At 37.6% G+C, this 21,572-nt stretch overlaps 1 protein-coding gene across 4 annotated transcripts in view; it reads left to right on the forward strand.

Annotated features, from left to right (window-relative positions):
- sorl1 (sortilin-related receptor, L(DLR class) A repeats containing) overlaps positions 1–21,572 on the forward strand; it is a 78,093-nt gene that overhangs the window by 2,293 nt on the left and 54,228 nt on the right. For all 4 annotated transcript variants that reach the window (XM_020926823.2, XM_020926825.2, XM_020926824.2 and 1 more), the window contains exons 2-5: positions 10,043–10,159; positions 10,240–10,374; positions 16,128–16,289; positions 17,339–17,406. In XM_020926823.2, the coding sequence (XP_020782482.1) occupies positions 10,043–10,159; positions 10,240–10,374; positions 16,128–16,289; positions 17,339–17,406 (482 nt within the window). The remainder of the gene's footprint in view (positions 1–10,042; positions 10,160–10,239; positions 10,375–16,127; positions 16,290–17,338; positions 17,407–21,572) is intronic.

Here is a 21,572-nt window from a genome sequence, read left to right on the forward strand (position 1 = left end):
ATTTTTTAATTAACATTAGCATGTATTGTGCCCTCAGAGTTACATCAGTTCCACTTCAGCAAGAATGATGTCTGATGTCTGCTTTTAACTGCTCAGACAGTTTCACTTCCTCATTGTTTTAAATATATGGGAACAGATGTGGACTGTACACATGAGACTGGGTTGCACCACTGACAGCCTCTTAGTGTATTCTCTGCATCTCAGTTTTGGATTGAATTCTCCCTTAATACATATCAACTTGTTGTTACACTGCAAATAAGTAATTATAGTTTTTGAATATAGACAATAATGTAATTCACACCTAGATCTGATACAATAAGTATTTGTTCAATATGTGAAAGCTGGAACAATATATTTTGGGGCTCAGTATTTATCATGGGTACATTTTCTTAGTTTAGTTGTAATATAAGATAAGATTTGAGCTGTAGGGGGTTGAATAAGTATATGGCTAATAATTGTGGCTAATTATTTGTTGTAGCTCATACCTTTTAATGATACTGTATATTTAAAAAATGTTTACTTGGGTTATCTTGCTTTATTTTGATCTTAATCAGTGGCATAACATGGTTTCAATATTATTGTTTATTGCAATATTTCTCTGTAGCAATATATCACACTTTTCCCACACAATTTGTTATCGTGATTCGCGACAGGCCTATTCACAACCTTTATTAGGCTTTCTTCTGTCAAGCTGCTTTTAATAGCTTCACACACTTGCTGACTGAAACTCCCCCAGTGCTGTTTGCTGTTTGACATCTGGGTCCAGGGCATCTCTGATAACTTGATGACCGTCACGCTTTGTTCCTCTCAACTCCTGACCTTGTTCCCAGACATGCTGATGGATTTTGGCTCCATAAACGCAGACTCGATGGGGAGTTTATGGGCGATGATTTTCCCCTTTGCAATCAAGGTGACACAATGCTTTATTTGGCATTTCAGGCAAATCTAAGCTAGAGAGAGATCAGATCAGGTTTAAGCTACTGACCACTGAAATGTTATAGTTCATGAGATTTGTTAAGGAGCTAATAGGCATTGTCCTTGAATTTATAGTGTGTAGATTTTGACTAAAAATGTGAGGCTAGATAATTGTGTCAGAGGTTCTGTGTCTTATCGGGCATGTGCTTGGTCTGGTTTCGATTGGGTTGAGTTCAGGATTTCAGAACTATGGTCAATTATCATGTAGTTATTTGATTGACCCAAGCTGTATTTGCATAATGGTACAATTACATAGTCCTCTTAACACATAGCCTGATTGGTGGATTATGGAAAATATTGTACAAAAGTCTCTATATTCTGTTAAAGACTATGTAACTTTCCTGGTGCAGTGTCTGCCACATCCTTGTCTCCTTGGATATGTTATCGTTTTCCCTGGAATGTTCCGCAGTATGGCATTAAATATCTTTATCTCCACCAGTCCAAATTACAGGTCTTGTGCAGAGACTATCTCACAGTAAGAATGCATGTTTTGAAGGTGTTTTTCAGATATTAAAACTTGTGTAATTGAATAAATGTAAGACAGAGTTTTGTGTATGAAACATTTAATGAAAGCAATAACATCTCCGTGGAGGCAAGCAGGCTGCGGAAAAGTTAGGTATTTCTCTTTTGAGACCATAGTAAGATAAAAGGTTCAGTGACTTGCTAAAATAACTGCTTGTAGCAGAGTCCAGCATAAACAGTCTGGGAGGGAGTCTTCTTTGGCTGCCAGTCCTGCAGAGATGATGTCATTGTTTGATATGGGCCGCGATGCCCTCCAGCCCCACTGCCGCTGAATAATGGCACGCTCAGAGCCGACGAGAGAGGGAGGGGGGAGGCTGCCCCGGCATACTGTGGATCCTAGTACTACCAGACACAGCACAACAAACTCATGTCCACACAGATGTAGCTCTAATGGAAACTACATAACTGGAATAATCTAAGTTGCAGTGTTTTCTGTGCAACCTTTACCTATCACAGTGATGACAAATTCAACCACTATACAGTACAAATGAATTAAAACATACATAAAACAATAATTAGAAATCATTTACCAAATAACAAACAGAAGGAACTTAATCTAAAAGACAAACCTAAAGGTCTTATATTACACAAAATTGACTGTTGTAAGATTTAAGCAATGTTATGTTGTTACCCCCGTAAAATATACACAGACTTGTGTTTTGTTTCATTCACGCAAGTTTGAGCAACCCTCCTGTCTATATCTCCAAATCTCCAAATTCTCTATTCCACCTTGTGATGTCATGTAGTGGTAGTTTTCAGGTTAAAAACTGCCTTTTACCCTTTGTTTAGTAGAGCTTAACAATTCCAGGGCAGAATGTTTTGTGATTTTTAAATTATTTTAATAAAGGTGTATGGAGTTTAAAAACACTTCCTGAATTTCTGCTTGCAAAATAGAACAACCTGCATATTCCTTTGAATAAATGTTTGTTAAAGCAGTAATGTAGTAATATATTTAATTAATTAAGTTGAATGGTTGTAGAAGTTAGCAAACATGTTTATCTTTCCCATCAGAGTAAATCCTCTGGAGTTCAGGTCTGGCCTAAACATGCCTCAAGCCAGTGACTAATCTTAGTGGAGCTTGATTTCTCAATACCCTTTCATTTATATGCTTCATATTTGACATTGTATGAAATGTCTTATGTTCTGTACTTCTAGTGTCAATTTGTCATTGTGTGTTTGCAGGAGAATACATTTGTATGAAGTGTAGGTGGTGTGAGGTTTTGTTTGAGTACAGGAGAGTCATCCAGATTAGACTGAATCTTCTTAGTCATAAAACAAGGTCGGAGTTGATTTACTTGTAATTTAATTTTTTAAGAGACTCCAGGGTCCACATTACAAGTCTATACATTGAGTAACTAAAAAAAAGTAGAAAGACCATAGCTTCCCCAAGTGCTGTTAATTTCTTAGCCAATGCTACTGGAGCTTTAAAGTTGATAAAGGTGATAAAAATGGAATGCTGCTGAACTCTGTAATGCCATTGTTTACTGAAAACACAGTAAATGTTCTGTGCTTCTCTAGTCACTGAGACTTGGAAAAATATTATGTAGACAACAAAGCAACATAAATACACTTTAATGGGCCCATATTACACATTTTCTGATCTATGTTATGGTGTTTTTTCATCATCATACACCTAGAGTTGTGTTTTGTTTCATTCTCATGTTTCACACACAAACACTTCATATTTAGCCTTAGTTCTTCTCTCAGACAGAAAACAAGTCACCTTGTGGTAATACAGGAAGTGCTCCACTGTGTTTTTAAACATACACATTCTTTAGAATAATTTGGATGGACTCGCTAATAATATCTACTGAACTAAAAGGAGCTGTAGCTTGAAAACTACCACTACATGACTTCACAAGGTGGAACAAGCATTTTCTTCTTTGGTGATGTGGAGAGCCCAATAAGGCAGGACTACTTGAACATGTATGAATGAAAAAAAACATAACTCCAGGTATGTTTTTGAGGAAGTAGCAACATTCTAACATGGCTAAAAGCTCACAAGAGTCAATTTTGCATAATATAGGACCTTTAACCTTCACAAAAACAATACAAAAAAAGATAAACTAGCTCTTCCAGTTTGCTGTCTCTTGAGGTCACACCTTAGACTATATATGGGCCATACTGCGGACTGACCCATGATAAGAGACACTGTTGGTCCTTCTTTGTTTCCCTTTAAAATGTCTGCCTCCTCTTCCTCTTTCTGTCTGCTCCGTCACATTTGAGGGGTCTGGGCAGATAGAGGAGGTGCAATGAAATGTATTATGTATGTGTGTGAACGCCAGACTGGATCACGGTTGTAGTCTTTCGATGTTGCTTAGGCTCCTCCCCCCTCTCCCTCGGCTCCTCTTCGGCCACAAAGCTGTCACGGAGATGGATGGACACGAGCTGATAAGGAACAACCCAGTGACACTTATAGAGACCTTTATTCTAACTGGGCTGCATTTTGGCTATATGTTGAGATGTTAGTGGTATATTGTGTGACATTCAAAGTCTTTTATGTTCAATCTAGTCTCCTGAGCAAATCTATATTTTACTAACCCAATACTGCACATTATTACAAAGGGAAATGGTATACTATAACATTATAATTATACTACAATGCCAATGCAAACCTAAAATAAATTTTGGTAGTAAGACTTTCAAAATACAATATCTGTAATTGTAGCAGCAAGAGTTGAAAAATTGTAGTTCTTTTTAGCTGTATAGGTATATTAGTAATAGTTACACGTGATGATTTGCAGTAAATATATGACCAGTGGTGGTAGTAAATACCTGGGAATCATATGGGATCTCACAGTTCACTATGTATTACTATTTTTAATACAGACCAATAATACAAAATCAACATTTTAGACCTTTTAACCATTGTAGTTGTTTACTTGTTTTCTCACCCGAAATTGTATTTGAAGTGATTTGTGCATGTTTGAGCAATCTTTAATTGCCAAACTGATATATGCTCACTGCTCTGAACTTACTTTGTTCTCCAATTTTATTTTCTTGTTCCGTGATATGCATTGGCAGCATTCCATATTCATTTTAGAATGAAAAAAAAAAAAAATGCTGCAACTATCCATCAGAGATGCCGACTTTTTGTAATGGTGACGTTAAAGGCAGTGTCAGCTCCCATTGGGCACACCATTTTTCTAACATGGAAGTAAGAGGACATGTTTAGTTTTAGATGAATATTGTGAATATTTAAAATGTGCTAGTTATAACATAATGAGTGTCATAGATTATAGATATATAGCAGAAACTAGCACAATAGGACTTCTTTAAACACACAAATAGGTTATGGTAAACCACAGTATTTATGAAATGTACGGGTTTGCCTTGTCTGGTAATTGACACTGCTTTGGCTTGTTAACACACAATATTTCACCACTGCATTTATCCAGATTGGGATGCTATAATGGCTTTAGGCTACGTACATTTCTTCCTTAACTTCTGCTATTGCAGATATGCATTTAGCTGCCAAGTTACATGCATTTTATGTTCCACAAAGACCAGACTGCAGCCACATGGGCAGGCTTCCGAGAGTGCACTGGATCCCTCTGACAGTGTAATGCTTGTGGCAGCCCTTAAAAGTGAATGTAGGGGTCACAAGGAGGTCACAGCTGTCAGACTGCAGTCGGGAGCCAAACCACAGTGTCCTCCACAGGCTCAGCAGAAGAGCACTTAACAGGCCTGTTAACAGAGATGCTTTGTGTGTAACACCATAAAATTCACCAGGAACATTGCCTAGTATATCTTTAAATGCAGATTTTCATTTTCAGCAATTTCACCATCTTCATGTAACCACAATTACTCTTCCTTATATTATGTTTTCTTATTACAAATGGTCTGTAGTGTAAGTGCCTTTGAGATCTGGGGTACTGCAGTAGGGCCTTGCTCGCTGTGACCAATGAGGCCTTAAATGCGGAGATTTACTGCAGCATCACCTCACACTTGGAGTCTGGTTTTGGCCATAGTCCTGAGAGAAGTTTGATGAGAGAGTAAAGAGGGAGCAGGAGCAGCCTGTCGGGGACCATGGGGGGTAGATTTAGAGATGGATAATAATCTAATAACCTCTGCTTTATGTCAAATTGTGTTAAGTGTTTCTCCATTGGGGCAGCCTTTGAGAATTGTTGGTCTTTCTTCAAACTTTATTTAACTGGACTTTCTATCATGAGTCATGACTTTGTGCAAAAAAGTTGCTATATTACACAAAAATGACCCTTGTGAGCTTTAAATCATGTTGTAATGTTTCCTCATCAAAACCATACCTGGAGTTGTGTTTTGTTTCATTCACAGATATTTGAGTAACCCTTTATTATTACTTTTTCTACATCTCCAAAGCTCAAAATGCTCTGTTCCACCTTGTGATATCATGAAGTGGTAGTTTCAAGTTAACAGTTACATTTTACTTTTTGTTCAGTATACGTTGGCAATTTGAATTAATTAAAGGGCCCATATTACTCTGTTTTCTGATCTACCTTATAATGTTTCCTCATCACCAACCTATCTGGAGTTGTGTTTTGTTTTATTGTCACATGTTTAACACACAAATCCTACATATTCAGGAAGTGCTTCACTGTGTTTTTAAACTCCCTATGCCTTCACTAGAATGATTTCATATCTGGAATTGCCAATCTCTACTGAACTTAATTTAAAAGGTAGCTATTAACTTGAAAACTACTGCTTCATGAAATCACAAGGTGGAACAGAACATTTTAAGCTTTGGAGATGTAGACAGACTAATAATGAAGGGGTACTCAAACATGTGGTAGTTTCAAGTTAACAGATATCTTTTACTTTTTGTTTACTTTACATTAGCAATTCCAGGTTGAAATTATCCAAATCAATTTAGTGATGGTGCATGGAGTTTAAAAACAAAGTGGAGCTTTTCCTGTATTACCACATAACATCTCAAGGTCAAGAGTCTTTTCTGTTTGAGTGAAGAACTCAGCCTAAATATGCAGGGTTTGTGTTGAGGAAAAACAACATTATAACATAAGAAACAACATAACATAGATCAGAAAGTACAGTATGGGCCCTTTAAGCCTTGTTACATATTTATTTAGGCAATTTCCTTTCATTTTGAGTGTAGCTGCACAATTGGTTTCTGTCAGAGTGCAGACTATCTAGCTAACAATGTATTTTATCAAAGTTTGAAAACAACTTTACATTGTTATATTTTGTGACAGAACCATAGAAGGATAAATTCATCCCAGCATAACTGAGCTACCAGTCAACTCAAACATTATAGAGAAAGGGGCCAAATGCTTTACCATTCCAAAACCAATATTCTAGAAATAATATGAGTTCTTAGTCTTTTCTACAGAGAATAAGCAGCTGTTCCTTATGACTGTTTCCAGTGTTTCGAGACTAAACATTTGGTCTCTAAATCTGCACATTTTGTTGAATAAGTAGCAGGATAATGGACATTCTCACTTGTATAAATGATCAGAATAAACTATTACTGGTATATTTGGAAAAAAATATCATCCCTATGTAGGCCTATCACCATAATTACAATATCAAATTATCGTCGACTATATATTAGATAGAACACTAATTTTGGGGGTCGATATTTATCGTGGGCACTTTTTCTTTGTACTAGTGTGAAACTTTTTGCTATTTTTCTGTTCTAAGATTAGATTTGAGCTGTAGAAGGTTGAATAAATAAATTCTATGACTCATTAGACACACGAACTAACTATTAAAGTGTTTCATGTTTTTCAGCCATTTTGTACATAACATTTTTTTTCAGTTAATTGTGTCAGTGGTATAAATTATTATCATATATCATCTGTATTTTCTTCAGCATTATAACATACTTCAAAATTTGTTGTTGTGACAGGCCTAGCCTTATGTTGTCACTACAAGTGGTGTTAAAAACTGGTGTCACTCTCATCATTGTCATCTGTCTGTAACTTGTTGTGGAATAAGCTGCTATAGAAGCATATAGCAGAATCAATAACGCTGTGTATTTTGTTTGCACTGCAGTATGTTTAGGCATTTGTCAGCTCGACTGGAGTTCTGCTGCTGCTTGGTACCCTGAAGATGTTTGCTCCCTTTTGACTCTTGTTTACATTGAAAGCACTATATGTTCCCAGCTGCTGAGTGAAGAAATTCATGCTTTTGCAGCTGTGAGATTTTGTCACAATCATCAGTGTTGCCAGTGTCGAAGTACTGGGGCTGACAGAGTATTGTTGTTTACTGCGCAGTGAGAAACATGGCTCTCCTCGATCATCAATAAAACATAGAAGGCAGACGTTGCAGAGATGAGATGGCGATGCAGTGACAGTAAAAAGATGAAATAGCCTATTACTTTTCATTGATCTGCGTGCCCAATGGGAGGTGCGCTGTGAAACAAAGGCTCTCTGCGTTATCCAGTGTATGCAGGTTGACAACAACAGGACTTTTGTATGTTTCTAGCTGACACACTCACCATAGCAAATCACCTGCCTCCTTTAGTCAGCAGTAATGTTGATTTTAAATTGGTTAACCATTCTGAATTAAAGGGCCCATTTTACTCTTATTTCCTGATCTACGTTATAATGTTGTTTCCTCATCACAAACACACTGGGAGTTGTGTTTTGTTTCATTCATACATGTTTAACACACAAACCTACCCTGCATATTCTTCTTTCAAATAGACAACACTCTTGTGATCTCATGTGGAAATACAGGAAGTGCTCCACTGTATTTTTTAAACTCACTATGCCTCCACTAGAATCATTTGTGTGATTTCAGACCTGGAATTGCCCATCTCCACTAAAATAAAGGTAAAAAGTATTTGTTAACTTGAAAACTACTCCTTAAGGACATCACAAGGTGAAATAGAGCATTCTGAGCTTTATAGATACAGACAGACTAATAATAAATGATTACTCAAACGTGCGGATGAAACAAAACAGAACTCCAGGTATGCTTTTACATTATAATATGACATAAAGTTCACAAGAGTCAATTTTGCATAATATAGTACCTTTAACTATGATAATCATGCCCATCTACACCAATGTAGTTCCTTTTATGTGAAAAATAGGCTTGTCATAATAACACATTTTGAAGCACAACATATTTCTACAGAGAAATATAATAATATGATAATCCCAGTAAACCATTTTAAACACATAGTATCATTAAATAGCCTGAGCTGCAACTAATAAATTACAGAATAAACCAATAATTAGCCATAGACGTGACTTATTCAGCCTTCATCAACTCAAATCATATTACAACTAAATTCTTCTCATTATTGCAAAGAAAATGAACACATAAATATTGAGCCCAAAATATATATTATTTCAGATTTCAAATGTTGAACTGTTTGAATTGTTGACATAGTGATTATTATGACAGGCGTAGTGAAAAGGTATGACTAATTCAACGAAAAATAGCACATGTGTTTTGTAATAAAAACATGTTGTTACTTGTTATGGTGACACTGACTATCCTTATTTGAATTAATTTATTTAAAAACAAAGCTCACGTTCACATTTATGACAATACAACAAAAAAAAGGATAATTTTCTTTTATTGTTTTGCTGTTTATACAAGAGGCTAATCATAGTCTCCTCTTTTCATGTTCTTTGTCACAAGAAAAACCTTTATTGTGAATTTGTATTTGTCTGTACAAATAACAAAATTATTGTTATGAACTGCAGTAAATGAATGCCTCTATAAATGATCTGAACCACATTTTATAACAAATCCTCATACCATTGTCATCCAGGGTCACAGTCCAAAGCTAAAGGCTAACTAATGCTCTTTGTCTATTGTTTTGCCTCAAACAGTGAAACTCAGTGGGTCATTGTGTGTGTGCGCGTTTATAATGCAGTTTTAGCCTTTTCCAGAAAAGAATAATGTGGTTGAATTTCAAATCAAATCACTACAGCGTTATTGCGGAGGCTTTATCTGCTGTTTGCTGATGTCTCAGATTTGATCCATATGAGAAGACTAAGGCATTTGTCTTTGTGACTGTCAGCAGAAGAGAAAACCTACATGTGGCTTAGGCTGGCTAATTTCATATTTGCTTGACTCGCTTATTATAGGGACCTCTTTATCACATTGTTTTGGCAGATTTTATGGCCAAATGGCTTTTTAACAAATAAAATTTATAGTTCAACTGATTATCTACCTAGATATTATTGTCTAATTGTTTAATATCTTATTTAAGCTAACATTTTAGGTAGTAGCTCATCTGGTTGAATATACATGAGTTATCTGGGTTTGAAAAAGGATATACGGCAATATATCGGACCGATATTAGGATTTTTTTGTGTGTATCCACTGTTGGCCTTAAAACTCCACCAGCACCTGCATCTTGAAAATATCCTTTAGAATACTTTAGTGTAAATAGGTAACTGTTGAAAAATTACTATACAGCTTGCTTATGGGTTGGTGGTGAAAAAGGGCTATGGGTTTTTAGTAAATTTAAATTATATTATTTGTGAAGTTTGTCTCTGATGATTTGATGAAATACTAAAATGTCCAATATTTGCTTAAAAGTCATACTGATTTCTTGTGCATTCACTCAAGTTGTTTTCCTCTACAGGCCAATCTCAATGACTCCCATAACCAGATGGTTGTCCACTGGGCCGGAGAGAAGAGCAATGTGATCGTAGCCTTGGCTCGAGACAGCGCTGGAGCCACGGGTCCCAAAACCAGCTCGGTCAGTACAGCAAAACTCTGATTCAGCCACAGAATAAGATGTAATATGTGAAATAACTGATATTCACTGGTTTTGTTTAGGTTTACGTTTCCTATGACTATGGGACAAATTTCGCACTGGTGTCCGAGAAGTTTCAGCTGACAGGGGCCAAAGCTAAAGATGGAAACAAGCAGGTCATCTCGCAGTTTTACCACAGCCCTGCGGACAATAGGAGGGTGAGTTAATAGCATTTACCAGCACCTGGTATCTAATAAGGACTAGAAAAACAATACAGAAACATAGAAAGAGGGCTACAAAACCCAGACTTGTTTTGTGGTGCGTCACGGTGAAGCAAGAATGTAATAATATAGAGGTGGTATTTAAAAAAGAGCAGACTATTTCCTGAGCATACTTGACAAATTAGATTTCTTCCAAAACCCCAAAAGTATATTCTGCTTTTCATAACATAACATAACAGGGTTTGAACAGTATCCAGAGAAAGTACATTCGGGAATATTTACTGCTAAATAACTCATCATAAGCAGGAGATACTGGAAGTGAAGTAAGCTGAAAGAATTAGCATTTTCATCACATAAATATAATAAGTTCAAATTCTTAGACTGATGTAGTGTTTACTTAGTTGTTTTCCTGACATGTTAACAGTTGAAATTAAGTCACAGACACAAAAATGAACACACTAAATAAATAGCATGGAGTGCGTGCACCTGTTGCTAATCCATTAATCTAGCAACTAATTGTTAGAGACATTTTGGCTGCGTTCAGACTGCAGCCTGAAGTGACCCAAATCCGATTTTTTGGCTTCTATGTGCCCTGTATCCGATCTTTTAATGACAGTCTGAACGGCACAGATGCGAATTTTTCAAATGCGACCAGGGCCACTTGGATATGTGGTCCTGAATCCGATACATATCCGATCTTTTGAGATGCGACTTCAGTCTGAACGGCCAAAGCGCATCCATCCGACCTACACGTCATTAACAAGCGACAAACGTCACTATTCTGCGCTGAAGCAGGCGGAAACCGGAACTGTAAAATCGCCAGGTGCTCAATGCTCGCGACCATATTTGGACAACGTCCGTAAACACAGAGCACGCTCGCTGCGGTTGACGCATGGGGTTGACGTCATCGTGTCCTCCAGTGTGCATGCGGGACACTTTCGGGCCGTTTACTGTTCACACTGAAGTCACAGACAAGTCGCATTTAATTGGAAATGTGAACGACCTCGCAAAAACATCGGATTTCACAAAAAAAATCGGAATTGAGCATTAAGCCCTGCAGTCTGAACGTAGCCTTAGATGTTTAGGGTTGACCCAGATAAAGCTAAAGTGAAGCTGCTTGAAGCCATCCTAATGTGGTATATTTACCATTCCAGTAATCACTTAAAGGTGCACTGCTTAACTTTTCTTGTGGAGGGTCTGTCATTTGTTTATTTTTGCTTTGCCTGGAATGTTCCACAATGCCACTAGGCCTAGTTAGTTATGCATTTTCTGCAAGGTAGTATAAGCAATAAAAAAACTGTACTCATCTCCATGGAGACAAGCATCAGAAAATTTCCACTATGCACATTTTAAGCTTAAAAATTATTCAACAGCAACCACAGACTGTAGAAATGGATGCAGGACACAACCTGCTCGTCGCTCTATTCCAAAAAGGAAGTGAGCATGGGGTTGTTTCCGGCTCCATCAACATTGGCTCCGATTCACTTTGTACTGATAAAACGTTGCCCCTCTCTCCATAACTGCTGATGTCAGGCTCCTCATTTTGGTCTTAAAACATTTGTATTAACTAGAGCCCGACCGATATGGATTTTGCTGTGGCCGATATGAAACCGATATAATGGGAGTTGGCGCTGCCGATAGTCGATATAATCGCCGATATATTTAGTGATGTAAAAATTCACTGTAAATGTTGAATTGTTTAAAAAACTTAGGTTTGGCTCTGGTGGATTTTAAATTGGGTTTATTTAGGCAACATTTATTGTTATTCTGCCTCTTTACATCATATTTCCAGACAGTAGGTTGGCTTAATGGCATTTTTGCGTCACATTCTAGACACTAGTGATGGGTATTCCAGTTCTTTTTAGAGAACCGGCTCTTTTGGCTCGGCTCACTAAAAGCTGCTGATTCTTTTGGCTCCCAAGCGACTCTTCAGATTGTTTTGTTGCAAGCAGGTCTAAAGCACGTCTAAAGCAGGACTGAATCAGGACTGAACCAGGTCTAAACCAGGACTGAAAAAGGTCTAAACCAGGACTTATATATTTTATGCTAAACTACAGCCAAATATGCTCGTTTTTTGTTTTTTTTTTTTTTAATCCTATGTACACGCAAATTTCTCAAAGTTTCGTTTTTAGCCGCTGCCGCCGTCAAACCACGAGTCTGCACGCGGCGTGAACAGGAAAAAAGTGAGAGAAAGAGAAAACACGGCTCCCAATAAGGATCAGGCTCCCGTCGTTCGCTTCAAAGAACCGGCTCGAAGAGTCATTTCGTTCGCGACGGACCCATAACTAGTAAAGAAACTAGCGCTATTAGCCTTTAGCCGTAAATGCTGCGCGCCGCGGTAATTAATTATATGCGCAAATGTCATAATTCACACGTCTATTCACAGCTCATTTCCATATCAGTGCTGGTCCAGTAACAAATATACGGCCAATGTAGTCAATTTACAATATGCCAATAGAAAACAGTCTGTTTATGTGCGGGAGCTACAGCAGCTAACCCATAACGAATGACTAAAACTAGCTTCAAAGTCGACATATTTCCAACACTCACCGCTCATACAGGCTCCTCTCACATCACAAGTCTGCACTAATAAATGTCCTTTTAATTCAGACTCAAACCTATTGTCCGTAAAAAGAATACAATCTCAATGTTTGGATCTGTGTCTGCAGGTGTAAACAAACACACGTAAGTGACGCGACTCTATGGTGTGTTCAGGGACAATACGGACACACGCACGGATAAATGACTCCGTAGATAAATACTGATGGGGAGCCACATATTAGGACATTTATCTGTCTGTAAATTGGATTAAATGAACATAATGTAGAGAGTCTAAAATTTTTAACGACGTATCACATGCCCACGTGAAATATCGACCCCTATCAGCAAGCATATCGGCCGATAGCCGATATGCCTCGAGGTGCCCATATCAGCCGATAATATCGGCCAACCGATATATCGGTCGGGCTCTAGTATTAACCACTCTACATGATCTTGGTGTTTTTATTTCACCATTTTGTCTGTAAATAAAGTCCTATTCCTAATATGGAACTGGCTCCAAATTTGCCCCTTTAACAGCGAGCATCATGAGCTTCATTTGACTGGAGCAGAACACTATGGGTGACATTACACTAAAACATTGCTATGTAAGCTAATGTGAGTTGTAGTTGGTTTCTCGGTTACCTTATTATCTTGTATTTCTCAGTAGTATTCATTTTGAGGCCCATTGTCTGTGCAGGGATGAAGCTGAAGGAGATGTTCTGTTCAGGTGATTTATTGCTCGGCTTCAATATCACTGATACAAGGCTCATAGTGTGAGTCAGCAGCAGCTCGGAGCTCAGCCTCGCATAGAAACATGACTGTGTGTCTGTGAGAGGAGGGCTGGGTTTCTAAAGGCTGTTTGCCAAAGGGTCATCTGTCTGCCTCATATGGGCTCAGTCCAGACAGATAGAGTGTGCAGTGGTGGCACTAGAAAACATAAGGAACATAAAAGTATTTTCTCCCTACACTATAGTGTGGGGTCCAACCATATTACAAAACAGGTCCTGAGGTAGTAGTTAGTGTGTTAACAGCCGCCTTTTACTTCTATTTCATTAAAGATGGGGAATTCCAGGGCTGAAATTATCCATAAATATGCAGGTTTTATGTGTTAAGCATATGTGAATGAAACAAAACAAAACTCCAGGAATGTTTATCATGAGGAAACAACATTATGACAGATCAGAATATAGCATATATAAAGCCCTTTAAAAATTGAATTAAGATTGTGAAGGTTTTCGTCAGACCATTTTAACAATTCTGTCAGTTAAGTTTGTTTTGAAGTTGGGTGTTAGTAATTCAGTTTATTAACAAGAGATCTGGTGACTAAAATGCATGCACACTTGCACAACAGTTAACCACTGGTCAGATTAGAACATTACGCAGGCTGATATTGCTTCACTTATCTGCACTGGGAAGTTTGTAGTCCTCACTTCTTGCTGCTAATATCTTTTAATAAACTGCTTCGTTTTAGAATGATTGTTATTTGTCTGCATTATAATGTGAACATCATAAAAGTATTATAAAAAACAGAAAAGGCACACCACCAAACTTTCTTTTAAAACTGTTTAGCATTTGGTCTACATAACCAGATTAAGATCCATTAGTTAATTTGCACCATTAGTTCAGTTTATACTTGCAGGTGACAGAATGATGAATTATTAACATTAAGCTTGGGTTCTAGATCTGTCTTTGAGTTGATTTAAGAGTGTACCAGCTGTGCCCCTCCACCCACAACCACACTGGTCTGGTACACTGTGAAGTGCTGATTTATCAAATGAGCTTCTTTAAATAATGAAATTGAGCACATTCGAGGAATTTTTGAATTCAATGCCTCAGATTCCATTGGGACTTTCTTTCTTATGGCCGAATTATAGTTCTGCATCGACTCAATGCAATCTGCCGCCATTGTCTCTTTGCCATTGTTTTTGATTTAAGGATCTGCTTTGAGGTCTATCCGCTGCGAAGTAATTCGCTGCCACAACGCTAGGAGGCTAGGATTTAAAACTGGTGTTCGTGTATACAAAATGCAACGGGAAAGCGGTGTACCGGAAATGTATGTAGAGCGGATGTAGAGAGAATCAATCACAGCAATTATTATCTGCTTTGCTTCCTGTGTCGTTGCTTCCTCTGTCTGTGTCATTTCGATGTGTAGTTAAAAACTTTTGGAGGTGCATGTTTGTCAATGCAGACACTCTGTGGAGGGGGTTCATGGCCACACAGAATCTGCGTTGTAACGCAGACAATTTGACTCACAACCATAAATTGGTCTTAACACGTCACTGCTCTTGGAAACAACTCAACATTTTGCTTTAATGTATAATGATGATGGATGAAAATAAATTTTCTGTTGCATTTTTCTAAATCAATTTAATTTTCTCAGCGCAGTAGAAAATTTGGAAAGGTATGTTTTTTTGACGAGGAATCAACATTATAACACAGATGAGAGAATGGTGTAATATGGGCCCTTTAAATACTTGACAGCTGACAGTTCTGTTATGGCTATCTTGAACTTAAATGCAATATTGGGCTAGTTAAAATGAGCCGATGGGCTTTAGTGCTACATTAAACATGAACTAAATCATCATCTTTTACTTGAAATGACAGTGAGCGCAGCTTTGTCTGTGGTCTGCGCCCTCCTCTCTGCTCTGAGGCAATGGTCATCAGTGGAGCACAAAATGAACTTATAAATGTGGATACATACCGTGAGATTAGATAGGCAAAGCTATGAATACAAATGTACCTCACACAAAGGCAAAAGGAGCATCTCAATTTCCTTTGAAGAATGCACACTGTTGTATATATGTATGTATATATATATATATATATATATATATATATATATATATATATATATATATATAGCTGTTAAAGGGTCTTATTTTTACTGTCCTAAAATCTTGACAGAACTAGTTCATTTTAAACTGTAGTCCTGAGTTCCAAAGTTATTCCTCTCAAGTACTTTTCCCAACTTTGAGAGGAGCTTTGTCGTCACATTAATGTAGTATATTAGCAGCTCACCAGCCTTACTTCCAGGTTTGCAGATGATAAAAATGCTCTATAATTTCCTGCAGAAAGCTCACAGCATTCTTTTGAACTGTTCTTACATTATATCTGTACTGGGGCAAAACTATTTTTACTTTATTTATCATGTACATTCCCTTTAATTTGTTGTTGTCTCACTAGTGTATTATTTGTTGTTTCTTTTCCAGTATCTTTTTGTGGACTCTACCAACAACTTCTTGTGGAACACATTTGACTTTTGTAAGACTGTCCAGGGCTTCTCTCTGCCCTTCAAACCTATCGATCTGCTGCTGCACAACCGCAAGTCCAACCTGGTTCTTGGATACGACAGCTCCCACCCAAACAAACAGGTAAATGCTGTACCACCTTGAGATGGGTTTGGCCGGATTAATGTATAGATGGGAGCTGTGCTTTCATCAGTCAGACCCAAGTCCTACCCCCACTGAGTATGGAATGAATGAATAATGCAATATAAGTGTTTTAGTCGTCATCAAAGGCACTCACTATTATCTATAAAGCCATTCTTCTCCAGACAGTTAGCATTGACAATTCACCGGGGACATTTCTATGTATTTACCCCTCTATCCATTAAGCCACAAACTTATAACAAAATTCTAAAGATTAAATTAGTTTTCAATCAAGGAGCAAACCAGGATTAAACCAGGGCTAATTCCAGACTACGGTAATCAGGTTAAGAGTGTTCTTAACTATAAAACTGGGCCTAAACACATAGACCTGTCACAATAATTATGGTATCATCTTTCGTTCAATATATGAAAGCTGGAACAATATATTTTTGGGGTCAGTATTTATCATGTGTATATTTTCGTGTACATAACTGTGATTTAATTTTTTTTTGGCTACACAATAAGATTTAAGCCATGGAAGTTGTAATTAATGATTTCTGTGACTCATTACGACTCCTTATCATTTATCCTCTATATTAACTATTTACTGCAAAATATCATACTTCAGAATTTGTTATCGTGACAGGCCTATAAACACATCAAAACCAGAATTGTTGACTTCTATACACATATAACTGGCTCTAAATGAGTCATGACTTGAACAAAATGTGTGTGCAGTATCAACATACCAAGATACAATTTCACCAAATTCTTGTTGAAAGTAACTCGTCTGGCAGCCCTTTTTTCACAACAATAGCTGTGTCCAAGTTGCCCATCTGAGCCCAGCGTTTGTGTTTTGTTCTCAATATGCTTTGGTTTTCAGCTCCTGATTTCACACACAATAGCTCCAAACGGCTCCTCACTCCTCTCTTTGTCACGTGTGTAGCAGCAAAAACGTAGAAAGGAGGTTGACCTACATTTTTACAGTGCACCATCCCCCTACTTCTTCTACCACTCTTTTTTCACTCTCCTCTCTCTCTCCTGCTCCACAGCTCTGGAAATCAGATGACTTTGGGGAGACTTGGGTGTTGATACAGGAGCATGTAAAGACCTACTTTTGGTAAGACTCATGTTGTCACCTCCTCTTCTCTCATAAGCACAAATGACCTGCTACAGTGCCTCTCAAACTGCAGTACACGTTAAAGGGCTCATGATCTATGTTATAATGCTGTTTCCTCATCAAAACCATACCTGGAGTTTTGTTTCATTCACACATGTTTAGCACACAAATCCTGTGTTCTTCTCTCAAAGATAGCACTCTGTTCCAACTTGTGATGTTGTGTGGAAATGATTCACTGTTTTTAAGATCCATACACCATAAACTCCATTCACTAGAATAATTTGGGTAATTTCTAATCTCTACTAAACAAAAGGTCAAATGGAGCTGTTAAATTGAAAACTACCTCTTCATGACATCACTAGGTGGACCAGAGCGTATGGGGCTTTGGAAACAGAGTAATAGCTGAGGATTACTCATGTGCGAATGAAGCAAAACACAACTCCTGGTATGTTTTTGAAGAGGTAACAACATTCTAACACACTTGAAGGTAGAGTCAGTTTTGTGTAATATAGAAACAAGAGTTTGGATTATCCATTTGCTTACTCAGAGTATTTATTAACAGATTAAAATGAATGACATAGAGAGGTCAATTTTTAACTGTAAGGCATTGTGTAAGATTGCTGGTATCAAGCAATTTGAGATCCAGTACATTTTTAGTTGGTTCTGTGCTGAGTTGGTCCATATGAAAAAACAACTAACTACCAAATATTACAAATGTAGACCAGCTCTAGCTATAGACAAGGTTGAACAAATAAAATCCTTACAAACCCAGTCGAACTTCCCACCTCATACAAATACACAATGCACCATTCAAATAACAAGAAAAACAAGATTCTGTCACCAGCATTCCCTCCCCCATATCTTATAATGCTAAAGAAGAATAGTATGAATCAGACATTTCCAATTTTGCAGCTCCCAAAAGCCAAATAACTTCTCTATGAAACCATGAATATAATTTACATGCATCTACCATTCTCCCATCCAACAGTCATCCACAACTCAAAGAAAGACTGAACAAGGAATGAAATCTGTCTATTGTTAAGGAAGCTTTTACTACATACCTCTCCACCTGCTGTAATATTTCTTCTTCTTGACATCTTTTCTACTGGGCTTGTCAAAAATACCCCACAAATTCCTAAGACTGTTGTCATTGTCAAGTATAAAACAATGTTACCTTTGGTAGAGGCTTGAAGAAACATCACTGGATATTTCAAGGACATTTTGACTTATTACTCGAAATTGACTCTTGTTAACTTTAAGACATGTTATAATGTTGTTACCTTATCAAAAACATACCTGGAGTTGTTTTGTTTCATTCACACATGTTTGAATAACCCATTATTATTAGTCTGTCTACATATCCAAAGCTTAAAATGCTCTGCTCCACCTTGTGATAACGTGAAAACTACTGCTTCATGACAACAGCTACCTTTTACTTTTAGTGCAGTAGAGATTGGTAGTTCTACGGCTGAAGTCATGCAAATGACTCTACTGAAGGAGTTTAAAAACACAATGGAGAGGTGGCTGTTTTACCACTTGGCATCATAAGATGGAACTGACTGCTTTTTGTTTTAGAGAAGAACTCTCTAAAATATGCCTGCTTAAACATGCAGGTGCTGTGGGTTTAAAGTGTGAATGAAAGAAAAAGATGACTTTAAGTATGTTTGTGATGAGACAAACAATATTATAACAGAGATCAGAAAATAGTATAATATGGGCCCTTTAAAGGAGACGGCACATGATATTCTCATATTGACCCTAAGAACCTCTTTTTCAGTGTATGTACTGGCAAAAAACTTATTTTGTTTATTACATGGAATAAATTCAGTACTGCCCCTTTAAGCACCTAATTTTCTCTCTCATTTGTAATTATACATTCCCCTCTCTGATGGGTAGACTACAAGCCAAGGCCTAATCTTATTTACTTTAGAACAGTCCATGTTTGTCTTCTGGGAAGGGTGGGTGTCATTATTCACTTACACAACATGAACAGTCTAGAAGAGGAAGTGGTATACTTTCACTTTACCCTCCCCTGGCCTGCTTGTGTTAGCTGTTGTTTTATTTGGGGGTGAGGGCTGTATCCAAGGCAATGAAAAGCAAAAAGCATTTTGTAAGCATCCATGATTAAAATTATAATGTTTACTCACCAACACTTGATGGAGAGTTGATGGATAGAGTAGTTGTAGTATGTGGCTTGTTTGTGTTTATATCTTGTAATCAAATGTTTCTGGCAAATGTGTGCATAGATTTAGCAGCTAGGTTTTTTTTCCAGACCAAGCAGTGCTACCCACATATACAGCTGATAAGGCGTTGGACAAATTGGGTTTTGAATAATTTAGTTTCACAACAATACATCACTCACTCGCAACCCACTTTCTCAGCCTCTAAATGGAGTATTTGTTAGCAACTTTGCCTTGACCAAGAGTCACCATTCCCCGCTGGCTTTTCTTCAAATAGAATTAAATTTATAGTTTGTTGATTTAATATATAATTTTGCACTCTTTTGTTTAAAAGTGAACTAGTTTTGAGACTAAACTTTGGCAAACAGTCATGTGGTACTCTCATTATATAACTATGACTGTATGACACTGGGTGAGGCCTTGAGAAAATTATTGCAAATGAAGCGACTGAGCATGTTCATTCTGATTTCGGGTATTGAAATAGGGGTGCGCGATATAATAAAAATAATCCCATTCATGATTTTCACAGTTCAACCATCCATTTTTTTCCCACTTACTAGTAGTTTTACTTAAGTTGCAGGTAAAACTACTTCTTTCTTCTGAGAGTAATGCATATCTGTGTATATAGATTAGGGATGCACCGATGTGTTATTGGATAATGGCGCTGATACAGATAAATATATGGTGGATCGGATATTGGCTTCCAAATAACAGCACAGCCAGTATCCTGGATGGACATTTACAAAGATGTGATAAGACTATTTTCTGGTTTTAGTTGACCCAGAAAGTCTCAGAATGACACTTATTTATACAACTTTGTTCTGTGGTTACCTTAAGGATAAATAACAGCTCCATAACACATTTGGATCAGTTTTGTCTTATTTTATATTTGTTTAAAGAATGCTGTTAAATGCTGTTTTGAGTCTGCACTGGTATTGGCTGATATCAAGTATTGGCAGAGTATTGGTAAAGTATCGGAAGCGGTATTGGAACTGAAAAAGATGGATCCTTGTATCCCTAAATAGATAAAGAAAGAGCAGGTAAATACTAGTTACAACCTGATGCAATAAAGAATTTGTATATTAGCCAAGTGATGGTATAATTAGGGGTGTCAAATTATCGCGTTAATTGCGATTAATTAATTACAGTCATATTTAGCGCGTTATGTTTTTTAATCGCGTTAATCTCATTTTTAATCTCTAACTTTAGTGTTTCTGTATGTGAGTTTCTTTATTATAAAACCTGTTTTTATGTGTTGTTGGGACAACAACACACACACACAAAAAAACACATTTATAAATTTTTTTATTTCGGTAATTCCACTCATTGCCGGAAACCCACACAAAACGCGTGCAGTAAGAGCGATGTAAACGTCATGTTAACGTTGGCGGCATCAGTCACACAATGGACGAGGTCGAACAGCCAGTAGAACAGAGGCAGCAGTGCACAGGTAAAAACACATTCGTGTCTCGGAACTTATTCTCCCGACGTGAAATATAAAAGAAAATAACAAATATAATATCGCCTGAAAACAACCTGCATAGGCTCATGATGTCTGCACTACTATCCTATAGTGACCTGCCACATGAGGGGACACGCACACAAACACACACAAACACAAACACACACCTTCATCATCGTCATTCAACCTGAGAACGCGCGGACCACGTTTCCTTCCGTAGTTACTGCGCGGACACCGACGTGCTCCTGTGAGCCGCGTGTGGATCGTGTTTTCTCGCGTATGCGGCGTAAACCGCGCTTCCTCCTGTGCGCCTCTAAACCAGAACTAACACCAAGACTAAAACCAGGACTAATCCAGTCCAGGACTAAACCAGGACTAAACCAGAACTAAAACCAGAACTAAAACCAGAACTAAAGCCAGGTCTAAACCAGGTCTAAACCAGGACTAAACCAGGACTAAACCAGCACTAAAACCAGAACTAAAACCAGGTCTAAACCAGGACTAAACCAGGACTAAACCAGAAC

This window comes from Boleophthalmus pectinirostris, unplaced genomic scaffold (assembly GCF_026225935.1).
Source record: "Boleophthalmus pectinirostris isolate CB_2022bp ecotype Guang Dong unplaced genomic scaffold, ASM2622593v1 HiC_scaffold_9, whole genome shotgun sequence".
NCBI classification, from domain to species: domain Eukaryota; kingdom Metazoa; phylum Chordata; class Actinopteri; order Gobiiformes; family Gobiidae; genus Boleophthalmus; species Boleophthalmus pectinirostris.